Genomic DNA, 24,734 nt, shown 5'->3' on the forward strand with positions numbered 1-24,734 from the left:
TTTTCTGGGACAGCTTAAGATCACACAACAACCAAAGTTTCTTTCTCAGTGCCAAAATATGTGGGCAACACAATTAATGTACAGATGGTCACTATTGCACATGGAGCATACACTGCAAATTGTTACTTTCTGTCAGTCCTACATGCGGAACTACTTTGATGTGTATGCAGTTCGTATGTCCCGGAGTGAAGGATCTCACAAGATACAGTTTAAACACCACTTGGGAAGATCCTCTGTGTTTAAACTAAACTGATATTTTATAATGCAACACTGTGTGTGTGTGTGTGTGTGTGTGTGTGTGTGTGTGTGTGTTTTTCGGTGCTTGGTAAGGTGTTACTTTGTCAGTGGGTGTAAGTAAATGGTTCTTTTCTGTCTCAAAGACTGGTAATAATCATTTTTAATTTAATTTTAGTAAATTTAATGATGTGTAGTAATTTATGTTGCATTTTTATCATAACTGATGGTACTTCATATACAGTCCTTTCTAATATTGAATATTCTGTCATCTTTACAGGGCAACAGGCCAGGTGTATGCACTGAAAGTTATTGACAAATCCAAATGTGCAGGCAGAGAACACATAATTGATAATGAAGTAGCTGTTTTGCATAAGCTATATCACCCAAACATAATACATCTCGTTACTGAATTCTTCACTGATTCATTCTTATACCTTATCATGGAATATGTTGAGGTAATTGGTTTTTACATTGATTTACAAGAACTGTTCATTTCAGTTGCCATAAGCTTGACACATTTTCTTTCTTTTCAGACCAAGAGTAATTACAATTAGCTGGCATAGCATATGTGCTAACTGTAAACGGTGTGAGTGAGTGAGTGAGTGAGAGAGAGAGAGAGAGAGAGAGAGAGAGAGAGAGATTCTTGAATATTAACAACTGTGAACTATTTCTCACCATAACTTTGTGACTTTGGCTACCTTCATAGAGTGCAATATTACAGTTTGCTGAGTAGACTAAAACCGAAGGATATAGCTCTCAGTGATTTCATATACAGAAGTCATTTCTAGCAATTTTTTGTACATACATGCCCAAGAAACACAACATGGCCTCCTTAAAGTGTGGTCTTCTGATTAATGCTATGGTCTCCAAAGTGTAAAGCGCATCACAGTTATGTATTTAGTACCATTTTCCACGGGAAAGTTTGTAATGAATGGAGTAGTTGTAATTGATGTTCTGAATGGAAAGGGAAATAATGTTAGTAGGACCTATCCACCATCCATACTCAAGATGAAGTGCTAATATTATGTTCATGGGAGAGTCAAAATTTGTTAGCTGTTCTACAATGTATCTACATAAAATGATGGGTGGACAAGTACATTATTTTTCACCATGTTATTGTACATCAAGCTTGCATATTCCTACCAAGAAACTGTTCTTGCGAAGCCACTTTTGACAACTTTCTGCACCTCCACATCTGAGGAAAATAGATCACCTCACAAAGCATCCATGAGTAGTTCAGGCAAACAAGCCATTTGCGTCTTCCGACATGCAACATCTGAACTATATGGGTTCGCAAGCTTCTGGGTGAAGGCCAAAAATGGGAACTGGTTTAATGGCTGCTTCCTTGTGCCTTAGCAACAGGTACGAGGTACTACTCAGTGTTGATAACAAAGTTAAATCAGCATGTCATGCCACTCTTGTTGAGCTAGTGCCAGATTTTTCTGCACAGTCCAGACAAGCACAGGCAGTGGATATGCTGGTCATTGGAAACACCAATGTCAGGCAGGTAATGGAGCCAGTCAGCGAAACTGCAAGCATGTCAGAAAAGAATGGCAGTGTGCACTCGATATGTTTTATGAGAGGACTTGTCAGAGACATGGAGGAGGCTCAGCTGGTGGGTGTCAAATGCACTGGGTGCAAATCTTGGTTTATTTTAGCACAAATGATGTCAGCTGCATGTGTTCCGAGGCTTTCGTTTCTTTTGAAGTTGACTGGCTTGGTGAAGGCAGCTGTTGGCAGTCCTCTGGTTTAGAGCAGAGTGAAAGGTCTAAACCAGAGGTTTAGATGATTCTGCGATAATATTGGATGTGAATTTCTAGGCCAAAATCCAAACTAGTTCAGCCACATTATTCCCAGAGAATGTTTGTTCTCATGATCAGAAACAGAAATGGTTAATACAATGGAGGATCGGACAGTAATGCACAATGGTGTTTTTTGATAGAAGCAAAGTGTAGTTTGATGTTTGTAGGCCAAAGTGCATAAACAGAGTGAAATTCACAAGGACATAAGGGGCATGTATGGGGATGACTGTATGGACCGTAGCAATGTCTCCAGAGGGCCGTATGATGCTTACTGATTCACCACGCACTGGGTAGCCGGTCTCAGCTGCAACTCTGCAGAATGTTGGAGCAATAGACACGGCAATTCTGAATGACCAGTGTGTGCAACTGCAAACATTATTGCAGCAGTTAAACTTTTCCTATTGTACAGTATTCAATATTGCTCACAACATTAATTCTGACAGTTTTAAACTTCTTCATGCTGATGCTCACCTCAGTGTTGCTGCTCCTGTTCATGAGAAAATTGCCGAATCTTGGTGGAAGTTGCTCCAGCATCCACTATACTGTCCAGATCTTGCACTATCAGACTTTCATCTCTTTTGATCCCATGAAGAAATTCCTGTCTGGCAAATGCTTTGCAACAGATGCGGAAGTGAAATCAGCAGTCTGCAGATGACTATACTGCAACCAAATGGACTTCCTATGAACAATGCATATTGACACTGGTACCACGATGGGAGAAATGTGTTGAGAAGGTTAGTGACTGTGTGGAAAAGTAGGTAAATGATGTACACTATGTGATCAAAAGTATCCAGACACCTGGCTGAAAATGACTTAAAAGTTCGTGGTGCTCTCCATCAGTAATGCTGGAATTCAATATGGTGTTCGCCCACCCTTAACCTTGATTACAGCTTCCACTCTCGCAGGCTTATGTTGAATCAGGTGCTGGAAAGTTTCTTGGGGAATGGCAGCCCATTCTTCACGGAGTGCTGCATTGAGGAGAGGTATCAGTGTCAGTCGGTGAGGACTGGCACAAAGTCGAAATTCCATAACATCCCAAAGGTGTTCTATAGGATTCAGGTCAGGACTCTGTGCAGGCCAGTCCATTACAGGGATGTTATTGTCATGTAACCACTCCGCCACAGGCCATGCATTATGAACAGGTGCTCAACCGTGTTGAAAGGTGCAGTCGCTATCCCCGAATTGCTCTTCAACAGCGGGAAGCAAGAAGGTGCTTAAAACATCAATGTAGGCCTGTGCTGTGATTGTGCCACACAAAAGAACAAGGGGTGAAACCCCCTCCATGAAAAACATGACCACACCATAACACCAATGCCTCCGAATTTTGCTGTTGGCATTACACGTGCTGTCAGTCAACACACGAGGTCGGCCTGTACACTTTTGTGCTGTACGTGTCCCTTTACGTTTCCAGTTCACTATCACATCAGAAACAGTGGACATAGGGATGTTTAGGAGCGTGGAACTCTCACGTACAGATATATGACACAAGTGACACCCAATCTCCCACCACGTTCGTAGTCCACATAGTGCCCCATTCTGCTCTCTCATGATGTCTAATGACTACTGAGGTCACTGATATGGAGTACCTGGCAATGGGTGGCAGCACAATGCAACTAATATGAAAAATGTATGTTTTTGGAGATGCCCAGATACTTTTGATCACATAGTGTAAGTTCTTTTTTAATTTTTTTGTTTTGTTTCCTATTGAAGTTTTTGGTAATAAAATCATTGTGTGTTACTTTCTGATCTCCCCTTTTATGATATTAGTAAACTGCAGGAGTATGTATGGGAAGGTATCAGAATTGTGCCTCTTATTGAAGTTAATATTGCTGCAGCAGTATTAGGAATAGATAGTTGGTTTGAACTGGTTGTGGATAGCAATGATATTCTAAATACTGATTGGAATATATGTTACAAGGATACATTAGATGTCATTGGTGGCAAAATATTCTTTGCAGTAAAGCGTTTGGTAATATCTACTGAGGTTCTTAGGGGTGCTGAATATAATTATCTAAGTGAAATTACGAAACAAAGATGGGGCAAATGTGGTAATTCAGTGCTTTTATAGACTTCTTTCATCAGGAGCTGCAGTGGCAGAGTGCCTCAAAGAGAACTTACAGAATGTTGTGAATTAGTTCTCTGCTCACTCTATTGTAACAGAGGGAGACTTCAATTTACCATCTATAGAATGGGAGAAACATGCGATCATAACTGGTGCCTGACATGTGACTTCATTGTGAATGTTTGAGCAGGCATGTAGTTAGACATCAAACTTGTGAGGCTAACATCTTACACTTCCTAGGAACAAATAGACCTTCAATTTTCAAACCAGATGATGTACAATAGGATATTTTTTATCATAATTAAGCGTGTTGTAAGGAATGTTTAGAAAGGTAGGAAAATAGTTTTCCTTAGCAAAAGCGACAAAATACTAATGAGTATCTGAAGAGTCAGCATCATATATTCAGTTCTGAGGATAATGATGTGGAGCACAAATAAATAAAATTCACAAGCATTAGTTACTACACCTTAGACAAATATGTTCAGAACGAGGTTTCCAGGCATTGGAAGACCCACCATGGTGTAATAGCCATCTTAGATAGCCCTAAAGAAACAAAGATAACTTCATCACAGGTTTAAGCAAAATCAAAACCTAGTTGACAAACAAAAGCTGAACAAAGCAAAAAATGAACGTAAAAAATGGGGAAATGAGAGACGTGTTCAATCAATTTGAAAGTTAAATTTTGCCAACCAATCTGACGAAAAACCCTAACAAGTTTTAGTGTCTTGTAAAATTGGTAAGCCTATCAAAATCATCGACTCAGCCACTCAGTCACCACACAGGCACTGAAACAGAAGATTAGAGAGAGCAGGCCGAAATACTGAATTTGGTCTTTGAAAACAGTTTCACTACAGTAGATCGTAATAAGGTCCGTCTTTTCACTAATTGCACAAATGTTGAAATGGCACATATTTAGGTAAGTAACTGCAGAATGGAAAGCAACTTTAATTGCTTTGTAGTGGAAAGGCATCTGGATTAGATGAGACACCTGTAAGGACACTACAGAAATCATGCAAAAGAACTTCCTGCCCTTACAGCAACACTTCAGCATTGGTCAGTGGAACAATGAAGGGTATTAGGGACTCGGAAAAAAAAAAAGCACAAGTCATTCCAGTTTTCAGGAAGATTCATAAAAGAGATGAACATAATCACAGGTCTATATTGCTTACATTCATGTCATAGATTAAGGGAACATCTTTTGTGCTTTTGGAGAAACAAAATCTGCCATAAAAATAGACATTGGTTTCACAGATACAGATCTTGCGATACTCGGCCCTGTGTCTGTTGTCAATGAAATCCATAGTGCTGTTGATAATGGTGCTCATGTTAATGCCATGATCCATGATTTCAGGAAGATATTTAGTACAGTTCCGCACTGTTGTTAAAGTTGGGGTGGGGAATATGAGCTTACCGAGTATTTGACCATATTTGTGAATGGATTCAAGACTTCATAGCAGATAGAATTTAACGTGTCGCTTTTAACAAAACTAAACAAAACTAAATAAAAATATATGAAGGTAATTTCAAGATTACCCCATGGGAGTGCAATAGATCCACTGCTGTTTACAGTTTAAGTTAATGTTTTAGAGGATAATGTTGGATAATGTTGAAAGCTCCGTGAAGTTGCCTGCAGATAATGCAGATGTCTATAACAAAGTATCAATGCCAGAAGACTGTAACGAACTGCAGAACTGGTACAGGGACTGGCAGTTGTCCCTAAATGCAAATAAACTAAATGTAACATATTTTACAAATGAGAAGAAATAAAATTAAACTCCACTATTGGAAAAAATTCCAACACCAAATAATACCATATTTACTCGAATCTAAGCCGCACTTTTTTTCCGGTTTTTGTAATCCAAAAAACCGCCTGCGGCTTAGAATCGAGTGCAAAGCAAGCGTAAGTTCTGAAAAATGTTGGTAGGTGCCGCCACAACTAACTTCTGCCGTCGAAGATATGTAGCGCTACACAGGCACGCTTTGTAGGCACAAAGATAAATACTGGCGCCAAAACCTCTGCGTCAGTAAATAAATTTAAAAAAGGGTGGAAGACGAGCTTTTTTTTCTCCGCCCCGAGTTTCGACCACTGCATTTTCATACATTATCCAACGAAGTAAATACAAATTCCGTATTGTTCATCTTCGAATGTAGCAGAATTTCAATGTACTACGAAAATCCGACTGGCAAGACTGTTTGGGATGTTTGTCAATATGGCCAACTCTTACATTCTGAATTTTTTCCTACCTGTGAGAAGAGTTCGTTGCTAATAGGAACCTGATGAAATGTGAATCACATACAGTATTCTCTTCACCATAAGAAAGAATACGGATATAAACATTTTGCCATGTATTCTTTTGTGTTTGCTGCTATCTCATTTAAATCCTGTCTGCCTAATAAACTACGAAACTAGATTGAGACAACGGCAAACGCGGAAGAATATACATATCGTGTCATGTTTATATTCGTATTATTCTTATGCCTAATAGTGATACAGTCAGAAACGAAGCACGGCAACTGACTAGATTTTAAAATCTAAGATGACTAATTTCTGTGCAGAATTTGATGAACTAAAGAAGCGGCTGCAAAGATTTTCAAACGGAGAAAAATTTTCACCTAACTCTCGTTCAGAACATGTTCTATCATACGCAGTCTATTATTTAGTTCTTGATCATTATCAAAGAAAACAGCAGTGTAAGTAACAGCAAATAGCAGTCTCTTGTCATTTTTTCGCTAATGAGACGATTCCTCTCTCTCTCTCTCTCTCTCTCTCTCTCTCTCTCTCTCTCTCTCTCTTTTTTTTAGTTGTAGGCGGCGGTAGCACGCACAAAAGCAAGCCATGCTGCGAGCGGAGACAGGCGGTAAACACGCACTATCAGAATGCGACAAACAATGCATGACACAGTACAGTAATGCATTTTCAGCTTTGAGTGACGTAAACACCTATAACAAAGAGAACGGCACTTTTATCAGATCAAAGCAAAATAAGCAATCGATTCAAACCAGACAAAGCACGTGAAAAAGGAAGGGTACCTGTATAAATACGGACAGAGCGTCTGACGCATAGCAATGGCTACCTGGTAAAGCTTAACTGCTAAGCTTACCACTCGAACCAAACTACTGTAGCTGTATCGTCATTCATTCGACCTAAATTGTGTATCTTATTACAATGGACCAGCTTTGTTTCGATTTGGAGGTGCGGCCTAAAACTTTTCTCTCCTCTTGAATTTCGAGTCTCAAATTTCAGGTGCGGCTTAGATTCGGGATTTTTTTTTTTTCCCTTTATTTCGAGTCTCATTTTGCAGGTGCGGCTTAGATTCGAGTGCGGCTTAGATTCGAGTAAATACGGTAATTCATATGGAGTAATGAAGTTTTGAGAATACATTTGTGTAGATAACAAATTTAAATGATTAATATTGCAAGATCACAAGTTAAAGTGTGCCTGAGATAAGCCACTGCAAATGTGAAATTTTGGTATACTAATAACCAGTGTAACTGCCAGATTTTTGAACACAAGCATGCAAATGTGCATGCATTGTGTTGCATAGGTGCTGGATTTTATTTGTGGGATGGAGTTTCATGCCTGTTGCAGTTGGTCGGTCAATACAAGGATGATTAATGCTGTTTCTGGATGACACTGGAGTTGTCGTCAGATGGTGGTGTCACATATGTGCTCGATTGGAGACAGATATGGAGATTGGGCAGGCCAAGACAAAATGACACTCTGTAGATCATATTGGGTTACAACAGTGGTATGTGGGGAGTTTTATCTTGTTGGAAAACACCCTCTGGAATGGTGTTCCATGAATGGCAGCACAACAGGTCCAATCACCAGATTGATGTACAAATTTGCACTCAGCGGACTGCGGCGGATTTGCTGGCGGATCTGCCATCTATTTTATGTAATGATCAAATGAATGTGGTTAGGGTTTTAAAGTTTTGTGACTTGTCCAACGTTTTTAAGGTGATTTTAGGGAGATGTTCCTAATGTGTCAAAGGATGGCTGTCTCACCCTAGTTTTTTGTAAGTGGTCAGCCAGTCACATTTCCCTGTGCTTTTCTTTTAGTTCTTCTGTGTTTTGTTTTCTCTGTGTTTTAATTTCTTGATTAGCTCTCTTCCCTCCTAATTGGTTTTAGTGCATGTGAGAGTGATGTGATACAGAGTAAATGTGTGGTCATTTCGAGTACATGTGTGTACAACACTTTTAGTTCATCTCAACATTCGTTTGTTTTCATAAGTGTAAGGGGGTAATGACCTCACCATTGGGTCTCTCTCTCTCTCTCTCTCTCTCTCTCTCTCTCTCTCTCTCTCTCTCTCTCTCTCACTGTATTTTGTGGACCTTTCTCCAAGGAGTCCTTGTTCTTAGCTGCCTTTCCTCTGATCGCTTGGGCTTAACACCTTTTTTTGTATTAGTGTTCTAAGGTTCTGACATGGGTGTGTATGATCTTAGATGTTTTTGCGGCCTAAAACAAAAATAAACATCCATGAATGATATTATCGGTGTGCGTCACCAAGCCACTGTACATCCATTCTAATATCATACCATTTCAGATGACATCCTGCTTATTGGCAGAGAGAGAAATTCTGGATTCCTTTGCCTGTATTATGCTAAAAACATTAATGTGGGTGTCAGTAAGTGTAATTTGAGCTGAGGACAGAACCCCCTCTCTGACTGCAATAATGCTGTTGTGAGCAGGCCTAGAAATGTAACTGAGGCAGTGGCAGAGCATCTCTCCCTAGCCCAGCCAGATGGACTTAATATTTGATGACTTCTTTGGATCCATGTAGATGGAAAAGAGGAAAAAAATTACAACACTGAAAGATAAATAATGTAGAGTAATGAAATTTTGAGAATACATTTGTCTAGGTAACATATTTGAGTGATTAACATGGCAAGATCACAGGTTAATGTAAGAGTGAGCTAAGTCATTTCAAATGTGAAATGCTGTTACATTAAAAATGGTGTAACTGCCAGAATGTTGAATGCAAGCATGCAGATGTGCATGCATTTTGTTGCGGTACAGGTGCTGGATGTCTGCCTGTGGGTGGGATAGAGTCCATGCCTGTTTCACTTGATTGGTCAATACAGGGATGGTTAATACTGGTTGTTGATGATGCTGGAGTTGTCCGATGATGTCCCATATGTGCTCGATTGGAGACAGATCTGCTGATCAAGCAGGCCAAGGCAACATGTTGACACTCTGTAGAGCATGTTTGGTTACAACAGTGGTATGTTGGTGAGTGTTATCCTGTTGGAAAACACCTGTGGAATGCTGTTCATGAATGGCAGCACTACAGGTTGAATCACCAGATTGACATACAAATTTGCAGTCAGGGTGCACGTGATAACCATGAGAATGCTCTTGCTGACATACAAAATTGCATCCAAAGAACATAACTCCAGGTGTAGCTCCAGTAATCTGGCACATAGACATGCTGGTTGCAGGCCCTCAACCGACGTCCTAACCAATGCACACCCATCACTGGCACTGGAGCAGAATCAGCTTTCATGAGAAAATGCAATAGACCTCCACCCTGTCCACCAGTGAGCTCTTGCTAGACACCACTGAAGTTGCAGATGTCAGTGGTTTGGGGTCAGTGGAATGCACACTACAGGGTATTGGGCTTAGAGCTGCCCTTGAAGTAACTGGTGTGTAAGGGTTTATTGTGTCACTACGGTGTCAGCTGCTTCTCAAATAGCTACGGCAGATGCAGTATGATGCATCAGAGCCATATAACAGAAATTGTGGTCTTTCTTCTTAGTAGTGCCGTGTGGCCATCCAGAGCCATGTTGTGACCGTACATTCTCGTGATCACTCCTGTCAGCAGTCATCTGCTGTGTGCTACATTCCTCCTTTCTAAAATATTCCAGAAGGAACATCCAGCTTCTCGTAGCACTATTACATTAGCACATTGAAAGTGCGTGTGGTGTTGATAATGGCATCTTTGTCACCGTAAAGGCATTCTTGACTAACATCAACTCAGCATGTCCCTATCTCAAAGATAACTAATGCTCGCAATCGTTACAATGTGTATTTCAAGCAAACTTGATGTGTATCTTCATAGTGGCACTACTAGCTCCGCTCTTATGCAGCTGGCGTGAAATTTGCATAGACATCGTATTTCATGTGTAAAAACACATCTAACAACTTTTGTTCATGTCGCACAACTCCTTATAGGTAGTGTGTTTTTTTCCGCCATTTTATTTGTAACAAATTGCTGGAAACAGTAACTACTGCTAAATACCTAGGTAACCATCTGGAGTGAACTGATGTGCAATAACCACATAAAACAAATAGTAGACAAAGCAGATGCTAGGCTGAGATACACAGGTAGATTCTTCAGGGAATGTAATTAATCTTCAAAAAAAGTGACTTAAAAAACTCTTGTTTGACTATTTCTGGAGTATTGCCGATCAGTCTGGGACCCTTACATCATTGAATTACTAGAAGGGACAAGCAATATCCAGTGAAGAGTAGCACATTTGGTCACAGGATCATTTAGTCAGTGTGGGAACATTATGGATGTGCTCAACAAGCTCCAGTGGCAAATGCTACAAGAGAGGCATTGTGCATCACTGAGAGGTTTACTATTGAAATTCTGAGAGAGTACATCCCAGGAAGAGTTGGGCATCATATTATTTCCTTCCACATATGTCTTGTAAAAAGACCACAATGAGAATATCCAAGAAATTAGAGCTAATACAGAGGTTTACCAATAATCATTCTTCCCACATGCAATTAACAAATGGAACAGGAAATGGGGGATTATTAGTGGTACTAGAGGTGCCCTCTGCCACATACTGGAAGTGATTTAAGAGTGTAGATGTAAGTATAGGGAGTAAGATCTGAGCTGTGGGGAAAGTGTTCCAACAGCTCAAAACCCAATTTCTTAATAGTTTCAATGGTACGGTGGGCCATGGGCATTGTTGCGCAACAGCAACATTTTCTTTCACAATATATCTCATTGTTTGATGTGAATGGCTGACTTAAGCTTCCAGTACGGGTCCATTTGCATCCCAAAAAATGATTAGCATAACCGACCTTGTTACCTGTTGAAATGGTCAAGCAGTTGTTGGCAGATGTCGGCATATTTGTCATAGTTCTTAAGTAAGCTGGCTTGGTAACTATAGTGCAGAAACTTTATGGAAAAAAGTTCATTATGATTAGTGTGATAGGCAGAACCAGGACTGATGTCCAGAGAAGATGCTACTGTATCAGTCGTAACTTGAGTCTCCACTAAAACCATCTCTTGGGTGTGCTGAATCTGGTGGTGGATGTTGATGGGCATCCAGCTCTCTCTGTATGTGTCAAACTTCTTTTGCCATCTATGTTATGTGATACAGCAATAACCCCGTATAAAGTCTATGATGAATTTCAGCCCCTTCATCCCTTCTGACCATATAAATATAATTAATACATGTTGTTCCTCTTTGGTGCAAACTACTAGTGGAATGTACATGTTAATTCTTGACAGAATCCATCTGAAGTGGTCGGGGTTGAATGGTGTGTATGTGACTGCAATATGCATGTGCAGAAGGAAGGTTAAGGATTTAAAGGTGTTTTCTGATGAAAGTTTAGCTTAATTTTTGACTCTTCCTTGTACATTTGTGTCACCACACTCAATTGTCATCATACTCCATATAATACTGTATCAAGGATAATGAATTGTTGGACCACATGTTAGTACTACAGGCTTCCTGGATGAAACTCACCAGCAGCAGAGATTTGTACTCCAGTGTTATTCATGGTATGATGAATCCATAGTGCAGCTATTGCTAGTCACCAGCCAGCAGTGCGAGTTAAACATTGGCTGTTTTAGAGAGATCTAAGTTGGACCTTCTGTCTGCAGACAGTTTTAGCCCATTGTCTGAATGATTCATTTCAGCAGTACGTATTACTAAGAAGTAATAATAAGTCTAGAACATTCACAATGTTCATGTGAATGGTTTGTTTTTTACCAGTGCATTCATGTTATGTGTTCAAGTGAATAAGTCCTGTATGATGGGACAGATCAAGGTGGGGAGGGGCAGGGGTGGCACTTGTTAGAGGCACCCAGCCTTCTCAAGGACAGCAGACAGTGATGACAAGTAAATAGGTTGTGGGGATCTTGGGGCTTAACTGTCCAAATCAAAAAGATGGTAGACAGTTCTATATATAAAAAGAACCTCAACTGCAAGTACAAGTGGCATTCCATATTGTTTTACACTTTATTTTATCCATGGTACGTCATTTGACTCCTCATTACAGTTGCAAGTACGTAGTAACTCGGTCTAACCATAGATGGCAGTACAATTACTAGAAGTGTAATCCCCTGCACAGTACAGCCCATTTTCAAAACTGTGTCATTACGTGAGTGGACAACATGCAGTATGATAAACAAAAGAATGGAACTGGATGATATAGTTTCTGTGGAAGGAGGATGTAAACAATGCAGATACTCACAGGCAGTTGGTGGCAGTGTATGGAGATTATTCCCCATCATGTAAAGTGCTCTTGCAGCACGACAACACTTGTCCCTGTATGAGTTGGAAAACCACAGCTGCCATCACTGAAAAGGGATTCCATGTACGCCACACCCACCTTATTCTTCTGACTTGGCCCCTTCTGATTACCAACTATTGGGGGCCATGACAAATCTTCTGCATGGACATGATTTCACAGACTTAAAGGAACTGTGAGCAGCTGTGTGTAATGGGTGTAATATGATCCATAGTAGTAGTTCGAGGAGGGCCTCCAGAAGTTAAAGGGGTCAAGTCAGGAGAATACAGTGGGTGTGGCAGTACCTGGAATGCCATTTCATCAATGGCAGCTGCAGTTTTCTGACTCATATGGGGAAAAGCATTGTCATGTTTACAGAGCGCTTTTTGCGATACTGCATATCCACTGTGTTTGCACCCTCGTCCTGCAGAAATCACGTTGTTCGGTGCTGTCATTTACAATCACATCCCATGTTGGCCCCTCATACAATGACAGCAGTTTGGAAAATAGGCTGTACTGTGCAGGGATTACAATTTTAGTAATTGTGCTGCCACTTACTGTTAGACCTTAGACCAAAGTACTACGTACTCACAACTGTAATAATGAGTCAAGTGACAAACCAAAAATGATGAGAAAAAATAAAGTGTAAATCAGTATGGAATGACCCTCGTGTATACTTTCTGATATGACTGTGAAATCAATAATGTTTCTTAAAGAAAAGTCATAATTCATCACCAAGAGGTGACAATAAATACTGCTTTATTACAGCCAGTCCATCTTCATACCATTGCCATGCAGTTCATAATTGATGCCATATCTTAATAACTGTGCTATCTTTTGTTACAATAAATAAACAAACACTGTCTGAGTAACAGCATCTTTTAGTAATGACTACTGGTTTCAGCAACCACTGTTGACAACCTGCACTTTGTGGCAGCAAAGCTAAAGGCATTCTGCAGCCTAGATTGAAACTGGTTGCTGTCAGTAAAAGAAGTTAAAATCCAGACAGTATTTGTTTATTCATCGTTAGGTATCCTGCATACCAGGACAGAGAATACGTTAAATGCATTTCTTATTTAACTGTCAATATAATGCTATCTGGTGTACATGCTCATGAAGACTCACATAAATTTCACATGCTCACATAGTGATGTAAAAACTCTTTCATCAATTAACGTACCAGCCATCATAAACCACTGAAATGAAGTAATAGGACTGACATAATGAAATATTTATGTACATTGCATTTAACAGTGGTAACTGTCATCGTGCAGTGAAATATATTACATTAGCAATAATAAAATGCACCAAACACTGTAAATATCCCTTCTGCAGTAAAGTCTGGTTACAACATTCCATTTGGAGGCACTTGGAATACCGACATCTAAACAGCTGATTAATGTTTACAAGTTGAACCAAAGATGATGCAGAGGCCCTGCATACATCAATATTTACACAAAAATCCCAGTGAATAATATCCTTAAGAATGTATTTTACGTACTATACGTACTGTAATATGACCATTTGTGACTGTCGTACATAAATTTAACGATCTGCACGTTGTATGCAGTAGCATATTATACTGACAATTTATTTGGATATAATATGCAAATAGTAACTTTCTACATTTTTTATATGATGTATTTTCTGTACCATTAAGTAGTTTTCAAGCCACTGCAGGATCACCGGCAGATAGAGGCATTACAAGAACGTAATCTGGACCATGTGGGACTAGATGCTGTGGTGATGGTGCTGGTGGCAATAATGGAAATTTAGTTACTAGTGACAAAAAGTTACAAAAGAGAAACAATTGGTATGTTTTGAGTACTTACAATGCACTGCTTCATCCAGAGAAAATCCATTCTATAAATGCACATTTTACATTTCGTACAAACAACCTGATTTAGCTGTGAAAATCATAGATATCACACTTTGCTATGTCACGATCTTTGACTTGAGATGCATTGCATTGCAGAGTAAATATTTGAAAGGATAGATAATGAATGCACATGAACTGTGCAAGCTTCAAATGCATTCGTATATTGACAGTACCTGTATAATATGGAGTAAACATTACACAAAAGATAAAGAAAGTGAATTATTTATGACACAAAGAATTGGCTGAGAGTGATGATTGATTGAAATCAATGGGGAAAGCTGATAATTTGTGCTAGACTGGGAGTCAAACTTGGTTCCCCTGCATACTAAGGAGACACACTGACCACTAAATCATCTGGGCACTGTGATCATTGCAACTGCACAGGCTACTCTAGCACGGCTCCCATCAGACAAATTCTGAACTTGTCCACACACTACTTATGTAGTTCTCCTTGCCCATTATCTTCATTACTCATGGCATTTTTCTGAGTCTTGTAAGAGTTGAGCCTGTTGTGCATTCACACTGAAGAGATCATTGGCCGTTCTCATCTGAATTTTATATATGTGGTTTCTGTTCTTTTGGACAAGTGGCGTGTCGTCTTTTGGACATGAATGAGTTACTACCATGTGTGACCAAACTTTTCTTCATTGGGCCATGACAATAAAAATAATAAAGAGCAAAACAGTTTTGAGTAAACAGAAAGAATGCTATAACTGTTACATGAATTGGAGAATATTAATTTATACAGGAGGATGAGCATGTATTCTTATTGTCTTTTTTGGTATTTTGTGCCTGGATGTCTTAGAAATTCTGGAAGAAATAGTTCTGTGTCAATTCACTTTGTTAAGGACTTTTTGTGGTGATTTTAGCTTGTGAATGTAAATCTCTTACTGTTTAGAGATCCATCTGCAATCTTTTGTGAGTAATATGTAACATTGAAAAGTTATCGTTGATCTCACCTGCAGACTGTTTGATGGGCCATGTGTTATGTATAACTGGACTTGGTCAAGAGTTTGAGTCTGAGGGCAGCCATATATTCTTTGTAGCACTTTTCAAAGTTTCTCCCTGTTTGCTCATTATAGAAGCAAGAACAAGAGCATGAACATTTGTGTGTCAGACTTTGGTGCCACTTTGCAGTGGGTATGTTATTGAGAACAATTTTATTTTCTGGTTTATGTGTATGGAGGATATTTTTATATTGTGCAATCTGAAAAGGTTTACAAATTCGATGACACTTTATTGAAGAATGGAGAACTGTCAGATTTTGGCATTAATTTTTTTAGCATGCAATGATGATGGTTGTTCCTTTAATGTACATCGAATTTGTTCAATTAGCGTGTTTGAGGGGACGGATTATATCCATTATTTGTGTGCTATAGTTTTAAGTATTTTCATTTCATTACATGCATCCGCTACCCTGATGAGGATGTGCAGTGTACGTATCACAGATGACCTAAAAAAAGTGATCTTACATTGTTTGGGTGTCAGGAGATTTTGTTAATGGCAACTTCATTGGTTGTGGGTTTTCTGTGTATTTGGAAGTTATGCTTGTTATTGTGACTGGAAATAGTATTATTAAGGAAGTAAATTCCTTCTGTTGTTTGATGTTTGATTGAATTTGATTCTTCGGTGCATTTATTCACTTGATCTGCTAGGTTACGTAGTTCTTCTTGTGGGCTATTGAAAAATACTACTGTCTCATAAACATATCTTTTATAATATAAGGGGCATTCAAAGAGAAACAAGCCAGAGGCATAATTACAGAAACCAGTACCTGTATGTTAGAGGCATTGACCGTGGCTGTTGAGACACTTGTCGCACTGTGACACAATGCAGTGAATGGCTGTCTTATAAAATTCCTGGAGCTGCCATGTTAACCAGTTCTGCACGTACAGCTGGACGTCTTCACCCGAGGTGAATCATTTGACCAAGATGGCTCCCTTCTGATTCATTTCCTGCAGCACGGGACAACAGTGAATGCCCAGCGTTACTGACAGACCTTGACCACCCTTCGCCAAGCGATCAAATCAAAACAACCAGGCAATCTCACACGTGGGGTCATTCTGCTCCATGACAATGCAAAGCCTCATACGGCCAGCACAGTCGTGGCACTCCTGCAGAAATTCAAATGGGAGGTTCTCTGCCACCCTCCATACAGTCAGGACCCCTCTCCCTGTGATTAAGCCAATTTTGATCCCCTTAAAAAAGCTCTAAGGGGCAAACAATTCACCTCAGACAACGACGTCCGACTGTAAATGCGGAACTGGTTAACATCCCGGGAATTTTATGAGGCAGCCATTTACCGCCTTGTGTCATGGTGGGACATGTTGAAAACCAACTGCAGGGTGCCGTACAAAAGGTGCAGTCCTGGTCTCTCATTCATGGCTTCCATACTTCCATATTTCAGCCATCAAGTTTTGCATCATGCTCCTTCTCTTAACAATTGTACTTTCTGACCACAACCAGAACTCTACCTCGAAAACCAATTGCACAATGTCATGGAGTCTTATAGCTTTTTGGGGCTGGTCTTCAATACCTCTTTGGCATGGCTTCCACATCTTTGCCAACTTAGACATACATGTTCATCATACCTTAATACTCTTTGCTGCCTTGGTAACAACAAATGGGATGGGGACTGCTATACTCTTTTGTGACTTTACAAAGCTCTGATCCTGTCCTGTCTTGATTATGGGAGTCTGGCAGATCCCATGGTATTGCCTTCAGCATTGCAGATACTGGATCCAGTAAACCATTGTTGGATCTGACTTGAGCAGACCAGCCTTGTGACCAGCTGACTCACGGAGGATCCAATCTCTTACCGAGTTGCCAACAACTGCTGCTCAAGTATGTGATGCACATTCGCTGCTTTCCTGAGCACCTGCACTACCAGATCCTTTTTCCTTGTAGGACGATTCCCCACCCACAAGAGAGACCGAGGGCTGGAGACACAATCACAGTTTGCATATAGTGTCTCTGCTCTGCACTCCGATCTCCCCCAATGTTGCCTTCTATCAAGGAGCAATTGTCTATGCCTTCATGGTGTGTACCCCATCCTAGGATCTGTCTTGACCTATCCTTTGGACTGAAGGACTCTGTTGAACCCATGGTTTTTCACTGCCTGTACATCACCGTCCTTGATGCATTTCCGGGTTTCGGAACTGGTATGCACTGATGGCACCATGGCTGAAGGTCAACAGTTGAACCAGTTCTGCCTACACAATGCAAGGTGGAGTGAACTACGCACCTTGCTAAATGAACACAGTGTGTTCATTTTAAAATTGATGGTCTGGCTTGAGCCCTCTGTCTTGTTCATTCTTGCACTGGCAAGACCTTAATTAGCTTCAGTGACACCAATCAGGTGAAAGATGAGATCCGACACTTCTTCAGTAGCATGGTGGCAGGATGGTATGATATGGGCATGCAGAAACTGCTACAGTGTTTACAAAAATGCATCCATTGAAATGATGTTTACATGAAAAAATAGAAAAATTTTCAACTTTCAAAACTATGTACAATTTATTGTAAAAAAACATTTCTTTTTATTTTTTAAAAATTGGAGACCTTGCTTTTGAGATCACCCTCGTAGTAACTTCATGTACAGGATGACAGTTATTGAGCCATATGAAATAAAATCGTCATAACTTCTGAATAGTTTGCATTAGGGTGTTCAAACTGCACAGTTGGCCGCGGGGAATGGTGGGAAGTAGCATGCACATGCATGGTTTGGTTTAGCAGTGAAGCCCACTTTTATTTGGATGGGTTCATCAATAAGCAAAATTGGTGCATATGGGGGACTGAGAATCCACGTTTTGCAATCAATAAGTCTCTTAACCCTCGACGGGTTACAGTGTAGTGTGCAGTGTACAGTCACGGAATAATTGGTGCAATATTTCTTGATGGCACGGTGGTGAAGGTTTTTGAAGATGATCTCATCCCCATTATTCAAAGTGATGCTGATTTCGACTAGAAGTGGATCATTCAAGATGGAGCTCGACCCCATCAAAGCAGAATAGTGTTCGATGTCCTGGAGGAGCACTTTGGGGACAGCTTTCTGGCTCTGGGGTACCCAGAAGCCACTGGCATGGGCTTCAATTGGCTGCCATATTCTCAAGATCTGAACACATGTGACTTCTTTTTGTGCTGCTATATTAAAGATGAGGTGTACAGTAATAACCCCAAAACCGTTGCTGAGCTGAAAACACTGTTCAGGAGGTCATCGACAGCATCGATGTACCGACACTTCAGCGGGTTATGCAGAATTTCGCTATTCATGTGCACCACGTCATTGCCAATGATGGCAGGGATATCGAACATGTCATAACCTAAATCCTAATATCTGTAGTGATGTTTACATGTTGAATAAAGGGTGTGCACACCATAGTTCGTAATTAATTTACGTTTTTTGTCATATAGTTCAGTAATTGTTACCCTGTATTGTAAGTCGAAAGACATCTTGTATGTACCTGTATGTGTATTGCATTGTGGTTATCTGATGATGGGCCACATCCAAAAAACGTTATGAAAATAAAGTTGTTCGATTAACATCTAGTGACTACTTTTTATGACCTATCAGCTGTCTTAGAATCACAATAAAAAAAAAAAAGAATGAATTAGACATTTAATTTGTGTAGTGTCGTTGTGTGCTCATTGTCTATATAAGCAAGGAAACAGCATCTATTACATTTTAAATTCTTCAGTCAATTCACATTAGTTGTACACCATACCCAACTGTTGTTTTAATCGGTAAGTGCAGTAATTTCCAATGTGTGTGCCTATTACCATTAACACTTTGCTGTCCACATGTCTCATACAAATTTATTCACTTGGTGCTGGCAGCACTAATCCGGACTACTTGCCTTGGCACCGGCTGTTCTTGACATTATCAGGAGATTATAAATTGTTATGTTTTACTAATCTCATCATTAGTTCTCACAAGTTCTCAACCCCATTCCCCTACTTTCATGAAATTTTGAAGATATACATATGTAAATAAATACAAACTTTGTTTGTTTCATATATTTGTTTATTTGCATTGTCTTTGGTACTTAGTATTTCTCGTTCACATGATATGCAGACAAACAGTCTCCAAGACGTAATGTAACTGTGCAAGACTTGCACATTAAGTTTTGTTTATTCGTTTCGGAAATACATAGACCTATTAGTTGGTGTTGCTTTATGTGACAGGAAAGTTTGTCAACCAGATCGTGATGAGACGTATGCGATGTAGCGGCAACCTCCAAGTTTTGCTCTGTGCATTCATTGTAAATAATCATATCGTCTCTTTCATCTGCCATGATGAAAGGGCACAAGTACTTATAAAAACAAAAAAACTTGTTGATGTGTATAACTTACTGTTACCTAATCAAAACACCAACAGAATGCAAAAGATACTAAAGTGCTGTCGCCGGCCATGGCGCAACACTATGCTCATGACACCACTATGGTGTCGCAGGCCACTGAGCGATACCATGCTCACGACACTACTTTGGTGTTGCCGGCCGTTGACCGCTATTTCGCGCACAACACCACTGTGGTGTCACCGGACAGCAGAGTGTTAACAACATACTATGCACGTACATATTTTCCTGCATATTGCATATTGTCAGCCTACATATTATAGGTTCACTATGTTTCATATTTCCATTGAAGAATTAGAATGTGACTGTTAATCCAGGCACAAATTATGCTAAGCTAACGACATCCCATACATATAAAAATACTTTCTTGTATTCCACTTATATTAAAATTGAAGTGTATTGTATTCCTCGAAGGTCACTGTAAATTGAAAACAATGTGCACACAAAACATAAGGTGTGGATTACTTCAAATAAATGAAATGCATAAATGTAAGTCGCAGCACTTCATTACAGTCAATACTAATGTTGTTGTAATACATATAATATGCTATTTCATGCAACTTATAAATCATTAAGTTTATATATGATTTTCATGTATGCTCGTAGTTCCATATGATACATAACTTGTACAATCCAAAGGATATTATTCACTGGAATTTTAGTGTAAATATTGATATTTGCAGACCCTCTGTATTATCTTCGGTTCAATATATAAACTTTAATAAGCTTTGTAGATACCAGTAATCTGTGTGTCTCCACAAGGAATGTTAGAACCAGACTGCATATGTAGAAAGAAGATTGACAGTGTTTGTTACATTTTATTTTTGACAGTGTGAATATTTTAGCACATGACAACAGGTAACACTTTTACATGCATTATATCTTTTTTGTTGTATGTATGAACACTATAAGTGGGGCACCACTCTCATAAAATACTATTTCTGTAAGATGGGTTACTGCTTAACTTTGAATTTAATCTTAAGGTGTGCTACAATGCCAGAAATCATTGATCTTGAAAATTACACAGTGATCAACATGCTGAAAAAATATTTCTTCCACTAGAAATGCATTTCACTAATAACTCCTTAATTGTGCTTTACAATGTTTCATTGCTGCATAAATGCCCTATGGTATGAGGAATGATAATATTGCTTCAGAGGCAAAGTTTTGGGTAAGTTACCAGATGCATATGTTTATATTGAGGAAAGGCAATGATAACATAGCTGTTCTGTTTCCTAAACCAAAATAAATGTCCAGGAAGTATTTAACAACAGCTGTCGTGTGTGGGGAGTCAGTGTGTTATCAGAGATTTTATAAAGCTTCATGACCTACAAGAATTGTATAGAACATGAAAAAGTTATACTTTCTTTCAAAGTTCCTCCAGTGTGTTTCTCACTGGTTCCTTAATAAATAATCATATTGCTTGTAGACGACAGTGTTCTGAAAAGGATAGATTGCTACTCACCAAAAAAAGATGACAAGTTGAATTGCAGAGAGGCACAATAAAAAGACTTTTACACATTGAGCCTTCAGTCCAAGCCTTCTTCAGAAAAGAGTGCACACATATGTACACACAACTCGTACACACAGGACTACAATATCTGTCTGCTGCGGCCGAAATATGACTATTACGTTACATAAAATCAGCAGGAGTGGAATGGGGAAGAGGGAAGGATAGCAGGGTATGTTTGGGGGAGAGGAGAACACTGTATTGTGTGGTAGAGTGTGCAGGGACTAGATGGCAGCAGGAAAAGGCTTCCAGGCACAGCATCTGGAGGTTCTAAGGTCGGGAGGGGGACAGAGAAGGGGAAAAGACAGGTGTGTGCATTGGCAGAGAGCAGTGCACAATGAGGGTAAGGGGATAAGAATTGTGAGGTGATTAGACAGAGGGAGCAGAAACTGTTGGGTGGCAGGTGTGGGGGCAGTAGGTTACTGTAGGTGGAGATCAGGATAATTTCGGGAGCAGGGAATGTGTTGTAAGGATAACTCCCATCTGCATTCAGAAAAGCTGGTGGTGGAGGGGAGAATCAGAGTGGCCCTGGTTGTGAACCAGTCATTAAAATCAAGCATGTTACATTCAGCTGCATGTCAAGCCACATGGTGCCCCATTTTGTTTTTGGCCACAGGTGGTAACCATTCACTCTGGAGGACAAGTGGTTGGTAGCCGTACCAATATAAAAAGCTGTGCAGCAGAACTGGTATATGACATGGCTGCTTCTATGGGTTGTCCGGCCTGTAATGGGGTAGGATAACCCTGTGACAGGACTGGAATAGGAAGTGCTAGTTGTTCCAGTTCGGTGTGCTATTGTGTGACAAGACACATTCCTTTGTAGCTGGTTCTTGGCAGTTTGTGGGGTTATGGCACAACAAATCTCTGCGGACTAGGTCTGGGGGAAAATGGCTGTTTGTGAAGAACTATGTGAGACCCTAAGCATTCTGGGCAAGGGAGTTCTTGTCACTGCAGATTTGCTGTCCCCAGGTGGCCAGGCTGCGTGGGAGGGATTTTTATGGTGTGGAAACGATGGCAGCTGTCGAAATGCAGGTACTGTTGGTGGTTGGGAGGGTTTAATGTGGACAGAAGTATGGATGGATCCATCACAGAGGAGGTGGTCATTGTCCAGGAAGGTGGAAAGAGTTCAAGAGGACCAGGTGAAGCAGATGCGAAAGAGGGTGTTGAGACTGAGGACTGAGGATGTGGTATCTTGGGCACGGGTCCCAATCATGAAGATATCATCAATGATCCTGAACAAGACCAAGAGTTTGGGGGTTTTGGAGGCTAGGAAGGTTTCTTCTTGATGGCCCATAAACAGGTTGGCATAGGAGGATGCCATGTGGGTGCCCATTGCTGTGTCATGGATTTGTTTGCATACCTTCCCTTTGAAGTAGTAGTTGTGTGCTAGGAGAATGTTAGTATGGTGTCTGAGTAGTGAAGTAGTGGGTGTGGACACATTTTTCGACCTGCCAGTTCTGCTACAAAGAGTAATATGATTAAATTTTTTCCATCCTTTTGGTTACATTCAATAAAATGAGGATTGGTCAAATTGGTTATGGAATTTAGCAAGTTGCAAGAATCCACTTATGTAAGTAAACAGATGTTATGTAGGGCAGACGGCTAGGGCAAGTAAGTGACTGTTGAACACAGGGCTGTTAGCGTTTGCTGTACATCTTCCCTTTCAGTGTTATAAGTCTGAACCTCAACTGTTCTCTTCTCCACTCAGGGACCCAGCCAATGATGACTGGGTATGGGCCTGGCAATCACAGGGTTCCCAAGTTGTTGCAGTTAAATCCAGTGGAATCCATACATGGAAAATGTTCACTGTCTGCCATAGAGTCAAAATGGCACCATTACTATACAATGACTTTGATTTTATAATAATTCTGTGAAACGTATGAAGTCCAGTCACGATGTTGAATGATCGCTTTTAGCATTTGTGGGACTCTGTCAATTGCACAGTCGTTAATACAAACAAGAAATTCTTTTGAAGATGAAAGATCGTATTGATGCCCAGCAACCACCACAAAAATGTGTATTCAGAGAATTCTTGCACTTGCACATTTAGCATTCTCTTGCAGTTGTTTTGGTGGCCATATCTGAAATCTAACTTAAGTGCTTGTGTGTCAGGAAGGTTTGCAGTGCAAATATCTCACCACATAACCCAGTAACAGAAGGATCAGTGAATGGTGACCTGTCAAAAGATATTTTTAGTTGTAATTCTGGCTCTAACAACTGATATAATTGTAACACACAACTGTACTACATCAAACAAGAGACTGAATGACAGTCATTTGTAAGTATTTTTTCCAGCTATGCTCATTACAAATGAACAAAAAGAGTGAGGAGATTAAGGGGTGTGGGTAAAAGAAAGGTGTGAAATTTCATTGTGTGTGGTTTCACTATTACAATCATACTTAAAGAAAGTAACGTGATACCCACTGATATGTATACTAGAGTGTGCCATACAAATTATACTTGAACAGTCCGTGAGAAGCAACCACATAAGGGCCTGAGCGAAATCTCGTTAAACCTTGACAATCGACATGCTAATAAGGCAGTGACAACAGTTTTGCGTGAGGGGTCATGAATACAATTTCTTACCCTTACATATTATTGTCCTGAATGGGCCCCTTATTTATTACTCTCTGCTTTTTAAAATAAGAGAAACTATTGTTGTGCAGTTGATTTGAGTTCTCAGAAGTGGCAGTATATACTTCCAAAGCTTTCCTTTAATGCTGCTAGGAGGCGTGTTACGGAGTCTTTAGTGAGTGGTTTGCAAGTCTGTGTATGACGTCAAGAGTATGAGTTGTGAAACCTTTAATTTAATGGTAGAACTTGTAAGACATCCTGATTGAAAGTAAACTATGTAGTAGATACGTGCAACTGACAAGAACACTTCTCAAATATCAACAAACCTGGAATCTTCCTGAGAACTTATTTAAGGACACTTAACACTATGCTATGGATAATCTTAATATAGTAGCAGAGTTTTGTACTGGTCTGGGGGAGATCTTTTGATAGAACTCTGCTACAGTAGTGATAGAAGGTTTCAAAAATTGAGCTTCTGTTAAGGTACGTACAGGCAATGCATCATTCTCTCATCTGCAAGTGCAGACGCAAGGGAACAAAAACATTAGTCAGAATTGGCACTGTAATCCATATGGAAAATGTCCCATCAAGATTTTTATGTTTTGTTTGAAAAATTGAGTGTTTGTATTCAAGCAAGGTATGGCTGTGCTGAATCCACTTTCTCCAGAGCTAAGACTGACAATAATGCTTTATTGCGTGACAATTGATGATTCATATGAAAGGTTGAGCTGTGTACTGTGTGTTTCAAAGCAAACCATTTTAAAAGTCAGACAGCTACCCCACATAAATGAGGGATGAGACTGTTGTTCTTGGACAATTATTTGTATAATTTTCTT

General features: G+C 39.9%; 1 protein-coding gene across 1 annotated transcript in view; it reads left to right on the top strand.

Annotated features, from left to right (window-relative positions):
- Window positions 1–24,734, top strand: part of LOC126185020 (serine/threonine-protein kinase GL21140) — a 221,129-nt gene that overhangs the window by 121,807 nt on the left and 74,588 nt on the right. The window contains exon 7 of the mRNA XM_049927744.1: window positions 515–692. Coding sequence (XP_049783701.1) covers window positions 515–692 — 178 coding nt within the window. The remainder of the gene's footprint in view (window positions 1–514; window positions 693–24,734) is intronic.

The sequence above is a fragment of the Schistocerca cancellata genome, chromosome 4, assembly GCF_023864275.1.
Source record: "Schistocerca cancellata isolate TAMUIC-IGC-003103 chromosome 4, iqSchCanc2.1, whole genome shotgun sequence".
Classification (NCBI taxonomy): Eukaryota; Metazoa; Arthropoda; class Insecta; order Orthoptera; family Acrididae; genus Schistocerca; species Schistocerca cancellata.